Genomic DNA, 19,402 nt, shown 5'->3' with positions numbered 1-19,402 from the left:
ACTTTTAAAAATCTGCAATGATCTGGGGCGCCTGGGTGGCTCAGTCGGGCGCCCGACTTCAGCTCAGGTCATGATCTCACAGTTCGTGAGTTGGAGCCCTGTGTCAGGATCTGTGCTGACAGCTCAGAGCCCAAGGCCTGCTTCGGATTCCGTGTCCCTCTCTCTCTTCCCCTCCCCCACTCACGCTCTGTCTGTCTCTCTTTCCCTCTCTCTCTCTCAAAAATAAACATTTTTTTTTTTTTAATTTGTAGTGGTCAAAGAGGCTTTTTTGTTAGGGAAACAACCATCGGCAGGGGGTGGGTTGTACAACTCATGTTACATCCTTAGGCCGGATTCTCTGTGGCTGTTTAAGAAGAATGTAGAGGGAGGCGCCTGGGTGGCCCAGTCTGTTAAGCGCCCGACTTCGGCTCAGGCCATGATCTCACGGTTTGTGAGTTTGAGCCCCACCTGAGTCAGGATCTGTGCTGACAGCTCAGAGCCTGGAGCCTGCTTCGGATTCTGTGTCTCCTTCGCTCTCTGCCCCCCCCCCCTCCTTCGCTCTCTGCTCGTGCTCTGTGTCTCTCAAAAATAAATAAAAACATTAAAAAAAGGAGAACTACATGAGCCAATATAGAAAAATGTCATCATGACATAAATAATTGGCAAGTATACATAAGGATGTTCATTACAGTGACCTAAATGAGCCTCTGTCGGGGACTGGTTAAGTTAGCTCTGCTATGTCTATACTCTAGAATACCACACGGTAGTAAAAAATAATGTTTTAACGTGGAAAAATCTCCAAGAAATGCAGAGTAGAAAAACTTGCACATACAGTACTTTTATTCCTGTGGATAACATATTCAGGGCTGGGTCTTTTTAAAGAAATGGGTCAATGTTTTCAGAATGATGTTTAAAAGAATTTATAACCCTTCTACTTAAAGATTATAAAAATTTAGAAATGGAAGCGTCCCATATTTCACGCCCCAGGAAATCATCACCCCTCCCCCAAATCTGGTCCATCCCCCCTGGATAATTGCTATTGACACACGACGAATGTCTTTTTTAGCTTTTCAACAGTTTATATAGACACATCTATAGATATTTATATAAGTGCACACACATTTAATGGAATCATGCTGTAAAATATTGCTTTGTAACTTGCTTTCTTCATTTAACTATGTATTATGGTCACTTTCCATTCAGTATTTATGAATTCACCTCTTTTTTTTTTCTTTTTATTGTTGCAATGCATTCCAGGGTTTAGATGTGTCACAGATCATCTTGTTATGTAAATAGGCAAGGAGAACAGGAGGCATGATCTCATTTTTATAAAAATTATATATATTATATATATAATATATAGATCACACAGTATATATACACAGAATATATATACATATATAATAATATGTACATATATAATATATATAATACATACTATTATATATATTATATATATTATTATATATATAATATTATTATATATTATATTATATATAATATATATAATATAATATATATTATATATATATAATACATACTATTATATATATACATATATATATGTATATAAAATTTCCCCACAAAGGACTCCTTTAAGGAGGGGAGCAGAATGGGGAGCTGACAGGAGAAGGGTCTGCATACCATACGTATCTTTATAATGTTTGAAAAACTTTTTAGAAAGATTATTATTTTTCAAAAACAAGAAAAGTGGTTTCTAAAATACTGAACAACATATAGCTTTGCTTTGAAACCCAGAGCTTTAAAACCCCCCATAGTTTGGAGCCTGGAGCCTGCTTTGGATTCCGTGTCTCCCTCTGTCTCTGCCCTCCCCTGCTCACGCCCTGTCTGTCTGTCTGTCTCTCTCTCTCTCGAAAATAGGTAAACATTAAAAAAAAATTTTTGTAAACACCACATAGATGTGATACCCACCACATTTTAACTGCCCCGTGTTAACTGACCTACCTGGCTTTCCTGCAGGCTCTGGAATGAAAATTCTCCCCGATCCTGGGCACATATTTGACTGCCTTGTAAACATGTCAAGGAAAGGGGGGATTCCAGCCAAATCTACTGCTAGATGTAGGTGTGTCCTCATAAGCAAGTTCAGGGTGACCCGTCTGTGACTTGGATTCTCTGAGAGAGGCAAAGAGGCAGCGCCAGGTTCTCAAAAGCCCCACTGAACTCTCTGAGCCTCGGTGTGCCCGTCTATGAAATGGGTGTTCTAACAGTCCCTACCTCAGGGCATAGGGCCCAATTCATTCTGAGTTCAGGAACTAATAGACCTTATTATTATGCATCAGGAATTTTCTCAATCCCGTGTAATCAGAATCGAGTGCAGAAATACACCATCTGCTGAGGCTGCTACCGTCTCTGATGAGTCCCAATTTCAAATGTTTGGGGCTCCACCATGCTCAACGTACAGAAGCTGATTCACCAAAGTGACTCCCACACTTGTGCTTTAAACACTAAAGTCTTATTGGAAAATGCTTAGTGCTTTCACGGCGGATATTCAACCCATGGGCTCAGCGTACATTAGAGTTAATATACTTTTTAAAATTTTTCTTAATGTTTATTTTTGAGAGGGAGACGGAGCGCAAGTGGGGGAGGGCAGAGAGACAGGGAGACACAGAATCCAAAGCAGGCTCCAGGCTTTCAAATGTCTGCATAGAGCCCGACATGGGACTCGAACTCACGAACTGTGAGATCATGACTTGAGCCAAAGTTGGACTCTTAACTGACTGAGCCACCCAATCACCCCAGAGTTAATATGCTTTTTATCTGAAGAACTTTATTTTTTTAACGTTTTTTTAAATTTGTTTTTGAGACAGAGAGAGACAAAGCATGAATGGGGGAGGGTCAGAGAGAGGGAGACACAGAATCTGAAACAGGCTCCAGGCTCTGAGCTGTCAGCACAGAGCCCGACGCGGGGCTCGAACTCACGGACTGCGAGATCCCGACCTGAGCCCACGTCGGCCGCCCAACCGACTGAGCCACCCAGGCGCCCCTATCTGAAGAACTTTAAAAGAGTGTTTGTGGAATTAATGGAAATTGGTACGCATAAAATCAGTTTTTTCCCTTAAAAATCACATTGCAAAAGAATATTTAATGTCATGGGAAAATACTTGGGAAATTGTTCAATGCAGAAGATTACAAAAGAGCGTGCTGGGTGTGATCGCTTTTCTGATAAAAATATAAATATGTGCACGTTAGCGTTAAAATTGTAAAACAGGGGCGCCTGGGTGGCTCAGTCAGTTGAGCATACGGCTCAGGTCATGATCTCACGGTTGGTGGGTTCGAGCCCCGCGTCGTGCCGTGTGCTGACAGCTCGGAGCCTGGAGCCTGCTTCGGTTCCGTGTCTCCCTCTCTCTGCCCCTCCCCCACTTGCACTCTGTCTCTCTCTCAAAAATAAACATTAAAAAATCAATAAATAAAATTGTAAAACAAAGTCTCCCAAAGGTTATCGTCGGTTACTAAGGAAGAGGAGAGACTTGCAGGGACTTTTAGTTCATTCCTTGGCTATTTTGGTATTTGCCAATATTCTATGATTATTGCTCGTCCTCCAAAAACAATAAACAAATGTTAAGAAAAACGCCACCATGGGACATGAGATGTGTATCAAGGAAAGAATGGTTCTGCGAAACAGTTTCGAATTTTACCGGAACAGTTAAAACAGGCCAGGCCCTGCCAAATGCTGGGGCTGGGGGTTGCGCTGGCTTCGGAGAGGGCGGGTAGGCAGGCTTCCACCTCTGTCCCACATCTGCCACCACCTTCCTTGGCTCCATCTGGTCACACGCCTGCAGAGTGTAGTTCACTCAGCCGGACTGGCGGCAGCGTGGCCTGTCCGAGGCAGGCCTCGGCCGGCAGAACAGGTTTGTCCGCCCTGGTCCCTCCGCTCACATGCCCACTCCTGTGGGTGAGAGGGAAGGAGAGAGACGTGAGGGCCGAGTGAGGCTCCCGGGGCCACCCAAGGGAGAGGTAGCCATTTGATGTTTCTTCTTACCACATCTCTACCTGACCACGTCTGTCCATGGCTTGATCCAGCCTCTAATCCTACTCGGCTCCCCAGTGTCCTCGGGATAACGTCCAGCACCTCTGCCTGGCACTGAAGGTCCCTTATGGCTTGTCTCCTTGCCACCTCCCCAGGCTTATCTCCCTCTCCTGCCCCACTGGGTCAATGTTTCTTTCATCATCTGAGAGTATAGAATGGAAAGAATACACCGTACAAGCCATCGGGCAGGCACACGCCTCTGTCTACACCCGCTGTGGTTTACATTCCTTACACGAGGACAGGTAAGCTTAGTCCCGAAAATGTAAAACTCTCACCCCTTTGACCACGTGATTCCACCTCTGGGAATCTATTCTGCATATGCACTCACAAGTGTGTGCAAAGATGCTCTGTACGAGAATAACCTAAAAGCAATCCCTGAAAAACAGCATAAATCATGTCAGAAAAGAAATAGTTCTCTAATTCTCTTTTCACACCACGGAATACTATGTGGCTAGGTTTAAAGGGAGCCGCATTTATATTTGCTGATATGAAACCATCTCCAAGATATATTGTTTATCGATAAAAACGCAAAGCCCAAAACTGAATATATGCTCAGTGCAAATTGTTATCCTAGATTGGAGCCTGGAAGACCAGATATATTAGTGGAAAAAATGGCACAATCCAAATAAAGTCTGAAGATTAATGGTAGTGTACCAACATTAATTTCTTCGTTTTGATACATGTCCATGGCTATGTAATATGTTAACATTAGGGGAAACTGGGTTAAGGGCATACAAGAATTCTCTGTACTGTCTCTGCAACTTTTCTGCAAATTCAAAATTCTTCCAAAATAAAAAGTTTATTTGAAACAACTGAATGTATGTTTCTACATTTGTAGAACTCTAAAAAGGAGGGAAAAAAAGGGAAACATTTGTGTATGCACAGGAAATGTCCTTGTATTTTTATGAGTAATTTTCCTTAATTCGGAAATGATTATCCACCGACAATTGATGAATATTTTTTAAATAATGTATATTCACGCTTGCATCATGAGTTTTTCAGAGTACCTACCTGACAAATGTCATTATTTGAAAATTTTTTTAATGTTTATTTTTGAGAGAGAGAGAGAGACAGAGACAAAGAATCCGAAACAGGCTCCAGGCTCTGAGCTGTCAACACAGAGCCCGTCGCGGGGCTCGAATCCACAAACCACGAGATCATGACCTAAGCCGAAGTCGGGCACTCAACTGACTGAGCCACCCAGGCGCCCCTATTTGAAATTTTTTATCTGTTGGCATTATTTCAAAATGTTTTCATTTTGGATTGCAGGAAGAAATTACACATGGCTGAGGACTGGAGTGAAAATAAGGAAATAGGGTGATTCACTAGAAACCAACTCACAAGATAAGATGTTCATGTTACCAAATGGACAACGCACTGAATTCATCAAAAATTCTTTTTTTAATTTTTTTAAATGTTTATTTATTTTTGAGACAGAGAGAGACAGAGCATGAATGGGGGAGGGTCAGAGAGAGGGAGACACAGAATCTGAAACAGGCTCCAGGCTCTGAGCTGGCAGCACAGAGCCCGATGCGGGGCTCGAACTCACGGACCGCGAGATCATGACCTGAGCCGAAGTCGGACGCTTAACCGAGTGAGCCACCCAGGCGCCCCTATCAAAAATTCTTTAACTGGTGTTAAGTCCTGGGTATTCAAGGCACTGTAGAATTAGAAGACTCAAATTTTCCAGACCCAGTGAGAACCAATGTTATGCAGACAATGTCACTGATGTCTTAAGACCCAGTTGGGGGCCCAGGAAGCTATGCTGAGGTAAGTTGCATCTGCCCCTGTCCTAGGTGGTATAATTGTTAATGACTCATTCATACATTCACATATTTATTGCTTGCCTAACATGTGCACCAGGCACCGTTCTAGATCTGGGGACCCGGCAGGGAACAAATCAGACCTCAGTCTCTCCCTTTATAAAAGCTTACCTTTCAGAGGAGGAGATTAAGGAAACCAAGAAGGGAAACATACATGTCAGAGGATAGTAAGTGCTAGGTAGAAAAAGGAATTTTTAAAACTAGCAGGGAAGCGAGGCAAGGAGTGTCAGCACCAGATCCACATCCTGTCTGGATGTCTGAGTTTCTGGAGGTGACATGGCTCCTCCCCTGGATTATTTCCCATTGTCCCACCACCGCAATGTGGTGTGGAGGGTTGGAGAGAGCTCTGACTCACCATCCCCCGGGCACATGCCTGCCTTGGAGCAGGGATGGACTCAGCTCCACCCAATGGGCCTGCCCTGCCAGGGGGAAAGTTGGCTACCCAGGGCCAACTCAGGCTCTGAGCCTAGGGAAGGGTGAACAAACCATAGACACAGAAAGGACCACTATCCTCTCTCCCCATAAGCTGTCTCCTGATTATTCAGAGATAAATAACACTGAGAACTCAATGTTAGCCATTCTCTTGACTATCATTGTTATTAACATTTGGGGAGCCCATTAGTCACCGGGCCAATTTTTGATTGATTGCCTCTTAATTCCAATATTTATCAGCTGGCATGAGGTCAGGTCTTGTCAGTAGAGGGCGCTGGAGGGACACTGCAAGTTAGAGGCTTCTCTCCAGATTCCAGGGCTTTGTTCCAGTTGGCAATGGGCTGTGCCCAACAGGTGGCTGTTACTCCCCTCCCCCTTGTAGCTGGCCACCTCTAGCACCTCCTTGAGCCCAGCTAGGGATGCATCATTTAACCAAGAGAAGTATCGAAAATATGAAATAGAATCATGATTTCTCCCTTAATTGCCTATTCAGATGCTCTGCAAACGAAAATAGATGCAAAACAGAGCAACTGGTTTTTGTTTGTTTTTTGAAAAGCCACTTTCAGTCCTACTAGGGGAAAAATGACCAAAAGATCCCAGGCATTAAAGTTCATCTCATAAGGGGCACCTCCAAGGCTCAGTCGGTTATTAAGCCGCTGACTCCGGGTCAGGTCATGATCTCATTGTTCTTCAGTTCGAGCCCGGCCTCGGGCTCTGTGCTGACAGCTCTGTGCTGACAGCTCGGAGCCTGGAGCCTGCTTCGGATTCTGTGTCTTCCTCTCTCTGCTCCTCCCCCACTCACGCTCTCTCAAAAATAAATATTAAAAAAAATTTTTTTAAATAAGTTCATCTCATAAAAATTCATTCAAAAAATTGAAGAAACCAGTCTGGAAACAGAAGGAATTTTTCAACTTTCAAGACCCAGAATCCAGGTAAGTGATATTTGTTGCCTAGAAACTACTCTGGTCCAGGGTATGTCAGTTAGCTTTTTTTTTTTTTAACCCGAAACACCCACCCGAAACACAGTGGCTTAAAATAATTATTATTTTGTAGCTCCTGATTCTTCCGGACCATTTGGGCTGAGCCCAGCCAGGCAGTTCAGTTCTCCAGTTGGTCTCACCTGGGCTGACTCTCGCAGCTGCAGTCAGCTAGTGGGGTGACTGGGGGCTGTTTGGTCTGGGGTGGTTTCACTCACATGTATGGCTGGCTGGCAGTGGGTGTAGGTGGCTGGGGTAATGGCTCTGAACTGGGCCATGTGTCTACCGCAGGCCAGCCCAAGTTTGTTCACGTGGCAGGGCTTGCAGCATTGCCAGGAAGGGTTAAACCATTCTCTGTAAAAAAAAAAAAGGGGGGGGGGGAAGGGGGGCACCTGGGTGGCTCAGTCGGTTGATTTCAGCTCAGGTCAAACATCTCACAAAAATAAACATCTTGCAGTTTGTGGGTTTGAGCCCTGCATCGGGCTCTGCCAAGGAGCCTGCTTGGGATTCTGACTCCCTCTCTCTCTCTCTGCCCCTCCCTGCTCTCTCAAAATAAATAAAAACAAAAACTTTGAAAAGTAATAAACACCTCCTTCTGCGACTTTGCGTGGTTCTTAGGAAATGCCAGCCCTCCTGAACATGGCCTACTGGGCCAGGCCCCGCCCACCACATCCAGCCTCACTCTCCCCTGCTTGGCCTGCCTCCCTCTCACTTAGCTCTCTCCATTCCAATAACAATGGACTTCGGGGCGTGCCTCCTCTCACCCCAGAGCTCTGGGACCTATTTGACCATTGCCCAGAAGACTCACCCTTCTCCTAGTCGTGTTAGTAATTATTTGGAAAATCTTACTTCAAGCATTCACTTCCTCCAGGAAGCCTTTCTTGAAAACCCTGGCCAGGTTAGCGTCCTGTTTTACTTTCTTAAAGTATCTCTCTTGTGATTTTTCTTAGTATAATTTTAAGTTTACTTGCAACCAGTAACGATGGCCAACAATAGCCCATCAGCGCTTGCTCCATGCCAGGGGCTATTCTAAGAATATCAGGGGTGTCTATTCATTTGATTCTTATGAGGCACAGAAAGTGGAAGAAAATTGCTCAAGTTCACACAGTTGATAAGTGGTATAGGCAGGACCCAAACCTGTCAGTCTGGTTCCCAGAGCTCACATCTTAACCATTCTGATGTGCCCCCTCCCTCTGAAGTAAATAATTTGTCTCTCCCCTACCAAACTTCGAGGCCTTTAGTGGTAGATATTCTGTGTTACAGACTGAATTGTGTCCCCTCCGAAATTCCTATGTTGAAGCCCTAACCCACAACATGGCTGTATTTGGAGAGGGGTCCTTTAAGGAGGGAATTAAGGGTAAATGCGGTCATAAGAGTAGGGCCTTAATCCAATAGGACTATGTCTTAGTCTGCTCAGGCTGCCATAATAGAACACCATGGACTGGGTAGCTTATAAACAACAGAAATCTATTTTTCTGGAGGCTGGGATGTCCCAGATCAAGGCACTGGTGGATCTGGTTCATGGATGACGGTCTACTTACTGAACATCGCATGGTAGAAGGGGCAAGGGAGATCTCTGGGGCCTTTTCTTATAAAGGCGCTAATCCTATTCATAAGGGCTCCACTCCCTGATGACCTAATCGCCTCTCAAAGCCCCGCATCTCCAAATACCACACTGGGGATTAGGTTTCAATATGTGAACTGACACAAACAGGTTACTGACACAAAACAGTTTACATGGCACCTCATCAAAAGAGGAGGAGACACAAGGAGTGTGCGTGCATAGGGGAAAGGCCATAGGAGGACACAGTGAGAAGGCAGACATCTGCAGGCCAAGGAGAGAATCCTCAGGAGAAACCAACTCTATTGGCAGTTTGATCTTGGACTTCCAGCCTCCAGAACTGTGGGGTGGGGAAAAAATTTCTGTTGTCTAAATGACTCCCTCGGGTGCCTGGGTGGCTCAGTCAGGTAAGTGGCGACTGTAGCACAGGTCATGATCTCACAGTTCATGAGTTCGAGTCCCGCGTCCCGCTCTGTGCTGTCAGCACGGGGCCTGTTTTGGATCCTCTGTCTCGCTCTCTCTTTGCCCCTCCCCCGCTTGTGCTCGCTCTCTCTCTTTCTCAGAAATAAACATTAAAATTGTCCTTTCCCAGAATGCAAATGCATTTACCTAAAAGTTTGAGGACTTGAGCATATGTACTGAGTGAAGCCTTCAGGATCAGATCCTAGTCCAAAACCAAAACCCAAACACCTTCATGTATGGACGAGGTAAGCCAGGGCCAAGGTGATCACATCAGGCCCCACCCCACATCTACAAGATCAACCCTACTTAATCATAGTGTAGCTCGAATGCCGGACTCTCTAGAACAAGGTCGGAGTTCTAGCAATGCCGGCTTTCGCTGTGGGAGACAAATGACCCTCGGAGGTTAACCGGCAGAGTAATCTGCTCCCTCACAGGGTTATTTAGAAGGAGTCAGTGAGATGATGCACGCACAGCGGTACACCAAAAGGGCTCGGTGAGCGGGAGCTGCTGTTACTACTATTACAGCACCTGACTCTTCCAACTTTTTGAGGGGTTTGCACCCGCCGGTCCGCCACTCGCCTCAGTCGGTCTCCATCCCGACTTGGAGCTGCAGCGACAGTCCCAGGTCCTCCTGCCCCCGTGTTCCCTCCCCAGTTCCTCAGCTAGCTACGGGGAAGTAGGCGCCAGACAACACTCCACCGAGCCCTGAAGCTGAACTTTTGAAGCACGGGGACAGAACTCCAACTGCCGCCTGAAACCGTTGAGCTGGGCTCCCGCCTCCCGCCCCTCTGATCAATCAAAAGAGAAGAGGCAAGCCCCTGGACCAATCAGAAGTGGAACCGGTCGAACAATGCCCGCCTCCTGAAAGCGCCCTCGCGCCTCATCGGATGTGTCCCTGCGCGAACGCAAGGCTAAGCCACTTAGAAGAGAGTGGAGCCAGCCAATCAGCGGTGCAACCGCAGCGGAGCTCGTGGAAGGAGAGAGGCAGTAGTGCTCTCGGACCGGCGCTCCTCGAGCTAGTCGCCTGTCAGCACTACAGCCCTTCTTGGGTAGAACGCCAGCTGGCTGGGCTCTTAGCTCTGACCAACTTAATGGTGGGGGCAAAGCAATGGGCCATTCTCTCTGGTGTGTTGGCTGGGGTGGGGTTGTGGGGCGGGCAGGGGAGGCTGGTACGTGAAGTACGCAGTTAACCCTGCCAGAGCTGACAGGCAATGAGCATTTGACCAATCACGGGTCAAGGCACTGCCCCTCTGGTGCCTTCCCTGCCCCCGGATACTTCCAGGTGAGGCAGGGGGCGTTCTGCAGCCAATCAGTAGTGGAGCAAGGCAAGAGGCAGGAAAAGGGAGCTGCCCACAGGCACCTGAATCCCGGCTGGCTCTTGAGGGCCTCCCAACCAATCACAGACATACATTTCATAGACTGTCAGGGGTTGAGAGAGAGGGATGAAAGGGCTTGCAACGAGAGCCACTCGTTGGCAAGACAGGAGAAAAGAACTGGTGGTATCCTGAGCCCTTGCCGAGGAAGATTCCAAGGCTGTTAGCGAAGGAGGTTCGGGGCCTAGTTTTTTCATAGGGGGACGAAGGGAGAGCAAATTCCGCAGCCAATTAGAAGGGGTGGGGGACGGGCTGGAGGATAAGATCTCAGTCTTAGAGACCTGAAACCTGAGTCCGCGGACCAATTAGACTCAAAGCCCTGCCACTCCGCACAGCAAGCAGGGCGGGAGCTCCGCAGCCAATCAGCGGTGGGTGCGAGGCTGGAGGGAGCAAGTGGAGCTGTCCTAGGTGCCGCCTAGGATGTTGAGAATGCTCAGTAGATGCAGTCCACACTGCAGCCAATCAGCGTCCGCCTCAGGGAGACAAGCGAGCTGTGCACGCGCCCAGGCTTCGAGCTCCTGGCCTCACGCTCATCCCTACTTTCTAACGGACACTGGATCTTGCACTGCCCTCGGTGTATGTGAGGCTGTGGGAAGAAGAACAGGGTCTGAGTCAGTGAGTGCCATGGTTTTTCTTACACTTCTTCAGGCCTGAGCTGACCCAGGCAAAAGCTGGGGTGTGGGAGCTTGAGTGGTGGCCGTGAGGGTCAAGAATTGAGGACTGAGGGCTTTAGTCCCTGGAGACTTCCTTTGCCCTGGTGAGGCTGGGAACGGGGCCTCCTGGGCACCCTTGAACCCAGGCTGGGCAGAGGCTAGGCCAACATGCCCTATGAGTTGGTCCATGGTCCCTGAGGCTAGCTTATGAGGCAGTTGAAAGCCTTTTGGAGCTCTGCATGGTGTCATTGGCCATGAGGTATGGCCTCTGAACTGTGAGAGGTTGTCTGAGGTCTCTGGACTGAGTCTGGATCTGGTGACTTGGAAGGAGAGACCTGTGACTCTCCAGAGGTTGTTGGGAGTCACTGGCCAAAAGGTGAAACTAATGTACACTTGAGAGGTTTTCTGGAGTCTTTGGATCCAGCCTGGGCTGAGAGTGAGTATTGCTGGGGTTGAAAGCCTGATGAGAAGTTGTCAAAGGCTACTGCATCCAGGCTGTGCTGAGAATATGTGGTTGCAAGGCTTTGCGGGGGGGGGGGGGGGGGGGGGGGTGGCGGGCAGCGGGGATAGTTCGGGTCTCTGGACTCCAGCTTGAGGTGCTGTTGGCAGGTTTTCCAGTACCGGGTCCAGGTTAGACAACCTGGCTAGGAGGTTAGGCCCATGGTCTTCTGGAGGTTCTTGAGGAGGGAGTTTCTGAATCTCAGATACGTTGTTTGACCTCCATGAGATACTATTGCCATGTGATGTCTCTAGGAAAAAAACAGGACTGGGTCACGTTTAGAGCCTTTCACTCCCTGTCCCCAAACTCTTCCCCAAACTCTGGTTTGGCATTCAGTTCTGGTCTTGAAGACAGCCCCTGTGAGGAAGTTGAGGGTCTCAAAAGAGTTAGCTCCATATTAGGGCTGAAAAAACAAAGGCCATCCAACAGGGAGGATGCAGTGGAACCTAAGTTTTTTTGTTTTTGTTTTTTCACTTTAGTCTAGTTCTTTTCCACTTAATCCACAAAAGATATACTATGATAGGGTCTCTATGGCCTAGATTCAGCTCACTGGCTATGATTATATCTGGTTCTTGAGTTATATGAAACATAGATTTGAAGGAAGAAAGAAACTAATTTATTCCGTGGTGTCTCTTCTCTGGTATATATTGGATGTACTTAAACTAGAAAGAGTGGGCATTTGAAATTTTATGTAAGATTTAGATAATTGGTCTTAAATCTGTATGAAATGCTGTGGGGGAGTTAAACCACCTTAATTTGAAGAAAGAGTTGTGTTCCTGGAGAGTAGAAAGTTCATAGAATTTTTCTAATTTGAATCTTGTTTACCTTAGCTTTGGAGGTACTCAATATTTAAAATAAGTGAGATAGGGGCAACCTGGGTGGCTCAGTCAGTTAAGCATCTGACTCTTGACCTCAGCTCAGGTCTTGATCTCAGGGTTGTGAGTTCAAGCCCTGTGTTGGGCTCTGCACTGGGCACGAAGCCTACTTAAAACAAACAAACAAATAAATAAATTTTTTAAAAGTGAGATAAAGAGAGAACATTTTCATAAAACAAGTAATCATACCTCTAACTGGCCTATTCTGATGGTTTAGTTTTAATTATATTTGAGGAGAATCCATACCTGTATTGCTGTGTTGACATTTTTATATAAAGCTGGATTGTACCTGCAGGGGCTTATGAAGGAGCTTATCATCAAGCCTATCAGTGAGAATAAAAAAATATCAGATTTTAAACTTTATTTAGTAATGTGTTAGGACTGAGAGGCAAAAATCATACCTCATTTTCCCACATACTTCCTTCCAGTTATGCGCTACCTAATCTCTTCTACTCACTGTACCCTCTCCCAGGATGCAGGTTTGTGTCCTCAAAACTCATGGTTTCCTGTGTCCACCCCATAAGACAACTGCAAGTGATTTCTACAGAGTCAACCTGGGAAGTGGAAGCTGGACAAGAGTTTTGAGACTGTGATGGGAGACCTTTCAAAAATAGACAGCAGTGTCCCTACCCTTCCAAGTCAAAGTGCAATTTGTTCATGCTTCTGCTGTTACTGCTCAATGCAAGAAGTCTTGGGCTGTGTAGTCAAGAATGTAGGTAGAGAGAAGGGCCTGAAGTGTCACCAGCGTAAGGGCTAAGGTGTAGAGGGCCCTGGAGATACCTCTAAGGAGGCGGTCTCTAAAAGGATATCCTTAGGTCGGGTAGACACCAGATGGGAGGCAAAATGAGGCTTCCCATTCTTGGGGGCTTTTGTTCACTGGATGGGGAATCTCCTTGCGCCTTCTCCTCCATGTTTCCCGGAAGCCTGCTGACACTCCTCGTCAGCTACAATTGGCTTACGCAGAATTCTGCCCTTTGAGCACAGTTTCCAACATTCTTGATCATCAATGGGCAGATCATACCAGTGAGAGAGCTGAGTCATAGGCCCATGAAGTAGAGCTGGGAGGCAAGGGGTGATGATGTAATCGTCCAGACCCCTGTACCTTCCTTCTACACGTGGGGTTTCTCTCTCATGGCTTTCCCCACTTATTCCATATCTCCAGGGATTGTATCTCTGTGTTGAAGAAAGGATGTTTTTCTCTGTATGCATACATATCAGGGATTGGTGCTTTTATATGTTCAGGCCAAGTGTCTTTAATATGGGTGTCTAATGAGTCCCTGGGTGTGGTGGTATGAGGAGTTAGAAAGCTCAGAAATGGAAAATATTTAACGTTCAGAGTAGCACATGAATACAGCCTGTCCATTTGCATTTTCCCTTTCACTCTGACTCATCTTCCCCTCTCCCCACCCTATTATTGCCCTCCACCAGCCTCACCCATTGGCACACCCTGCCTGTATAGAAAGGATTAACATCTGCCTGCACCCAAGCTAGAACAAGAAGTAGAGGGAAGGCATGTTTGGTCTGGAGGGAGAAAGTAGAAGGCTGGTCTGAATATTTTGGGGTCCTGAACAAAAGGGAGAAACAGGAGTTTAGAGACAGAATATTTGGGTCTAGGAGGGGACGAGGATCTAAGGAAGAAGCCCAGGGGGAACCAGACTCTGTCATGTCACCAGAGCAGCCTACCAGTGCCTGACTTGCACATCTTCCAGTTATTTACTGGGCATATACGATGCAGCAGGCACATATCATAAATGATCTCTCTACGTTTGTTGAAAGAATGAAAAATGTGCCACAGGATGGGAGAAAATGGAATAATAAAAACAGAAAAAGAAATTTGAGCCTCTCAGACCTCCTTTCCCCAGGTTAACAAGCACTAAAGTGTGAAAACAGGGGAAATCTCCTGAGAGCTTGACCCTTTTGGCAGGAAGTGAAAGAAACCCCAGGGTTCTGATTTCAGAGAAATGTCATTTGTCATCAACCCAAGAAAAGGGAGTTTTCTCTTCGAAGACCACCGCAGGCCCTTCCTGGGGTTGCCCCCTTCAAAGCTTGATGGGAGAATCTGAGTCACTTGCACATTCAGTCCCCAGTGGTGGCCCAGATGACAGGGGTCATTTCCACAGAGCAGTTAAAGCTTCCCTAGTACTAAGTCAAGGCAAGGAAGGACGATGCATGCTTTTGGCCCTCTTTCACTCTCTCCCTGGAATCCAGATGTTTCAGCCCTTTTTATTTCTGAGGTAGTAGAAACAGCTTCCAGCTGCTAGAGCTCTACTGGTGCTTCTCAGTAGCAGAATTAATACTATTTGAATGATGTGATGTACTGACAAACCACTTTCACATTTATCATGTCATTTTATCTTTATCCTCACCTCCAAATGCGGTAAGCAAAGGTTATCCCTATTTCATGGATGAGGTAACTGAGGCTCCGAGAGGCGACTTGCTCAAGGTGACTCAACTAGTAAATGGCAGAGATGAGACTCAAATGCAGGTCTGATAATTCCAAACTCCTTGTTGCCTCAAATGAACTTTTTTAAAAAAAGATTTTTATTTTATTTTTTTTAAAGTACTCTCTACACCCAACACAGGGCTCGAACCTACAACCCAGAGATCAAGGGTAGCATGCTCTACCGACTGAGCCAGCTAGGCACCCCTCAGATGAACTTCTTTGACTCTAGTTCACAAATGAAATAAGGAGACAGGGAGCCAGAATGTCTTGAATCTGGAAGTAGAGAGGGTGTTCTCTCCTGGGGAGAGGGGGGTGAAGCAGAGCCAGGGTTATAAAACCACACCCCCTTGGGGGACTGTGGCAGACTGGTACTTGGGACACCCAATGGAAGACTGTGAGGTCAGGGGCGGGGCTAGCTCCAGGGGGGCCCCAGGAGCCCCAACAGCAGTTCAGAGCATGCGGTGTCCAGGAGGAAGCTACAACCGGTGAGTGGTTGCTTCTCCCCAGCTGAGACTTTCCTCCCATTACACCCCCTCTTCTGTTCACTTCTTGCCAATTAGTAGCCTTCTCCCCGAGGTGTCCCAGCAGTAATTCTCCCAATAAGGGTCCTTACTCACAGTGAGCCCACACTTAGGAATATGCCTGCCGAGACACTTAGGTCTGTTGATCTCTTAGTATCTCAGTTCCCAGTTCTCTTCTTAAAAGCCAACGTGGTAGTTTTGATATGTGATAAATTTCCACCTTGTTTGGACTCTATCTATTCTTTGCTTTTGGTTTGTGGGAAACAAAATTAAACCATCTCCTTACCCTAATCTGGAAAGGAAATACCTCCCCCTCTACCCTTCCCATTTCCCTTTCTCCCACTTCCTCAGGGCTCAAAACCTTCTCCAAAATCTCTCTCCATCCTTGAGTTGGGAACCATCTCTTCTGTGGCTTGTGCACCTGTTCTCTCAACCCACTGGAGGGGATTCTTTGGTCTCTTCTAGGTCCTTCTCTGAGGACATGTTCTAGAAGTTTCAGCCGTAGGGAGATAATCTATTGATGCCTCAAAGAGCATGCCCTTCTGCAGCTATGACCTCAGTCTTGCTGCCCTTTCTGCCTCTCAGGACTACTCAACTTCATGTAATGGGCTTGGGGTGGGGTGAGGGGGTGGCACGCTAGCTTTCTAAACTCTCCCGTGAAGCAGTGTCGTGCTCCATCCCTAATTGCCAGGGCTGACTGGGTCTTATGGTGATTTCTTTGTCTGGAAAGAAGACAGCCTGGCCTGCTCCAAGGTCTTTCCCCACAGAAAGGCTTAGAGTAGCATAAGTATCAACCTCTGCTATCTTTTAAGTCAGAGACTGCTAATTGACTGGACCCATCTTACACCAGCCTTAAACCCACCATTTGATATTGTTGCTAACTGCTTGGTCTTTACTCTTTTAAGTCCCGAATTTGGTCTAATTTCCATTCTCCTGCCATCCCCACCCTCATCCCTACCCCCTGGTCTGTTATGATTCTAGGTAAGCTCAGATCCTCTCTGGGTTAGTTTATGTGCCTCATTCAGGACACAGAGAGCTCTGAACCTGCAACTCACTCTTTCTCCCCTCACCTCCACAGGCTTGAGAATATGCCGTTGCTCTCTTCCCTTTCCACCATGGACCCCACACTGTGGCCTTTCTTTCAGATCCTCTGAGATTGGTACCCAGGCAAGGCACGATGCCCTTGTTCCGGACAAGACTGCCTAGCCCCTACAGCTCTGATCGGCTGGTACGGCTAGCAGCCAGGCTCCGGCCAGCATTATGTGATACCCTGATCACTGTGGGGAGCCAGGAATTCCCTGCCCACAGCCTGGTGCTGGCAGGTGCGAGCCAGCAGCTGGGCCGTAGGGGCCGCTGGGCTCTGGTGAAAGGCATCAGCCCTTCTACCTTTGCCCAGCTTCTGTACTTTGTTTATGGGGAGACTGTAGAGCTGCAGCCGGGGGAACTGGGGCCCCTTGAGGAAGCGGCCAGGGCCTTAGGGGTGCAGTCCCTGGAAGACGCATGCAGGAGGGCTCGATGGGATGGGGTTAGAGAGCTGGGTCCAGGGCTGAGGGAACATCAGGAGGAGCCAGAGAAACCCACAAGGGATTCTGAAAGAGGACTGGGGGGACATGGAGAGCAGAGACCAGAAAAATGTGTTAGTGCTCATAGAATAGAATGGGAGACACTGCATGAGCAAAGGCCACCAAGAGAGAGCCCTGAGAGAGCAGAACCACTGCAGGAGGCTGAAGGGGAGGAGATGAGATCAAAGGAGAAACTCAAGCAATCCCCTCTTGGCCATGGGGGAATAGATGGAAAGCAAGAAGTGATTATGTGGGTGACAGAGAGCCCAGGGAGTTCTGATGAAAGACTTCGGGAGTTCCCTGGCCCCCTTCCCCCACCAGGCTCCCTCCAAAACAGCGTCATTCCTAGGCCCTGGTGGGCTGAGACCCCTTGGTTCGGGGAGGGCCAGCCTGCCCTGTGGAGCATCCTGCTGTTGCCACCCAGATATGGCACTCCCTTCTCTCATAGCACCCCCATCACTGGAGCCTGGCAGGAGGTCTGGCCTCAGGACCAGAGGTGAGTGAAGAGCCTAGTGGAAGACCTCCCTGGCTGGGAGGGAGTGGCTCAGGATAGGCAGACAGTGATGGGTGGAAGGGGTACCACATCTCTTATCTCTACTGTACATTTCCTGAGCTGGTGATAGGACAAGAAGCTTTCATCACAGGGGAAGTCAAAGCCGAGCCCCTGAGGAGGACTCCTGACTCCTCTCTCCCCAGGATGGGTTTGGCCAGGTTTTGCCAAGGCTAACTCTTCCCCACCCCATCCCCAGGATCCCACTGTCCCTGAACCCTGAGAAAGGTCTCTGGAACCACAGCCAGTTGGCCTCCTCCAGTCCTGCCCCAGGTAAGCCCCTCAGTGACCTGTACAAATATTATAACATGCTCTCTCTCCTGAGGCTGGGGCTCCAGAAGTCCAGCTTGAGTAGGGCACCAACTTCACTCTGCTCTCTCCAGGTTCCCTCCCCCAGGGCTCCGAAAAGCTCAGCCCTGGGGACATGGAAGACTGTAATCAGAAGCACACAGGTGAGTAGGGTGAGGGCACCTTTGCCTTCAGTCCCACTGTACCTCCTGATGTCTTGCCTGGGAGTACCAGTGATCCAGCTCTGGGATTCCCAGCCATGCCTTTTCTGTCCCCACAGGTGCACTTGCAACCTGTGTGAGTCAGGTGAACACAGCAGGCCCGCCTCGCCAACAACCTCCCCCACCCCCTCCTGCTCGGTCTCGGCCCTATTCTTGTTCTGTCTGTGGAAAGAGGTTCACACTCAAGCATCAGATGGAGACACACTACCGAGTCCACACAGGTATGGGCCCCCGCCCTCGGTGAATTATCTGCTTCCTTACAAACTCCAGTCTGTCCCTGAGTCCTTCACTGGTTGCTTGGCTCCCACACAATTCCTTTGTCCAGTTGCCCAGATCACCCCCTAGGCCAGCCTCCGCCCCTTCTTTCCTTCACCGCCCTCCCCCTCCACTTGCCCTAGGAGAGAAGCCCTTTTCCTGCAGCCTATGTCCCCAGCGCTCCCGGGACTTCTCAGCCATGACCAAACACCTGCGGACGCATGGGGTCGCACCCTACCGCTGCCCTCTGTGCCGGGCGGGCTGCCCCAGCCTAGCCTCCATGCAGGCGCACATGCGCGGCCACTCGCCCAGCCAGCTCCCACCTGGATGGACCATTCGCTCCACATTCCTCTACTCCTCCTCTTCAAGGCCATCCCGGGCCTCGACTTCTCCCTGTAGATCCCCTTCCTCCACCACCTGACGGTGTCGGTACCTTCTCTGGCTTCATCCAACAATAAAATTAAATAATGAAAGACGGGCCGCCGGGCTGGATAGGCTTCTGACCCAGCACCGCAGGTACGGCAGCGTAGCACATTTGGCTCCAAGAAGCACTGCAGCAAGGGCGCCGAGACCTTCTCCCAGATGACCGCTGGCCCTATGAGCCTGGGCAAGCGAGTCCGTGTGGGGTGTGGGAAGTGAAGTCTGCACGAGTGAAAATTAACTGTGTGGGGACTGGCGATCTCATCACCAAAATAAAGAGTTTTCCTGTGCCCTCCTCTCAGGACAAGCCGAGTCCAGACTTCAGTCTGTGCGCAGGGGAGAGGGAAGGACAGCCTTGCCTCTTGTCCTGTAGCGGCCCCTGGTGGCCGTGCATCCACGGTCAGCGGGGCGGGGCGGGGAGCACCTCCATCTCCCGGGTCTATCAGTCCTCCCCCAGAGG

At 48.3% G+C, this 19,402-nt stretch overlaps 1 protein-coding gene and 1 long non-coding RNA gene across 16 annotated transcripts; one reads left to right on the top strand and one right to left on the bottom strand.

The window, feature by feature from the left end:
- Positions 1-3,618: 3,618 nt before the first annotated feature.
- Positions 3,619-9,568, bottom strand: LOC109494619. The gene is made up of 2 exons (XR_002149608.3): positions 9,430-9,568; positions 3,619-7,613 (listed from the first exon to the last, which is right to left on the bottom strand). It is a non-coding gene; the product is annotated as an uncharacterized LOC109494619 (long non-coding RNA).
- Positions 9,569-10,238: 670 nt separating this feature from the next.
- ZBTB32 (zinc finger and BTB domain containing 32) lies at positions 10,239-19,249 on the top strand. 15 transcript variants are annotated; one of them, XM_045046633.1, is made up of 7 exons: positions 11,215-11,270; positions 16,792-16,874; positions 17,558-17,704; positions 17,958-18,031; positions 18,142-18,210; positions 18,327-18,488; positions 18,666-19,249. In XM_045046633.1, exons 5-7 carry the CDS (start codon positions 18,183-18,185, stop codon positions 18,941-18,943), a joined length of 468 nt encoding a protein of 155 aa, XP_044902568.1. In that variant the 5' UTR covers positions 11,215-11,270; positions 16,792-16,874; positions 17,558-17,704; positions 17,958-18,031; positions 18,142-18,182; the 3' UTR covers positions 18,944-19,249. The 15 variants fall into 15 exon arrangements, with proteins under 15 accessions (XP_044902571.1, XP_044902572.1, XP_019674320.3 ...); XM_045046631.1 differs by having other exon boundaries at positions 11,217-11,270; positions 17,657-17,704; XM_045046636.1 differs by lacking the exons at positions 11,215-11,270; positions 16,792-16,874 and adding an exon at positions 10,239-10,376 and having other exon boundaries at positions 17,657-17,704.
- The last annotated feature ends 153 nt before the right edge of the window (positions 19,250-19,402 follow it).

The sequence above is a fragment of the Felis catus genome, chromosome E2 (genome assembly GCF_018350175.1).
Source record: "Felis catus isolate Fca126 chromosome E2, F.catus_Fca126_mat1.0, whole genome shotgun sequence".
Lineage (NCBI taxonomy): Eukaryota > Metazoa > Chordata > Mammalia > Carnivora > Felidae > Felis > Felis catus.
Note: the sequence above shows the minus strand (reverse complement) of the source record. Positions and strands in the feature narration are given on the sequence as shown.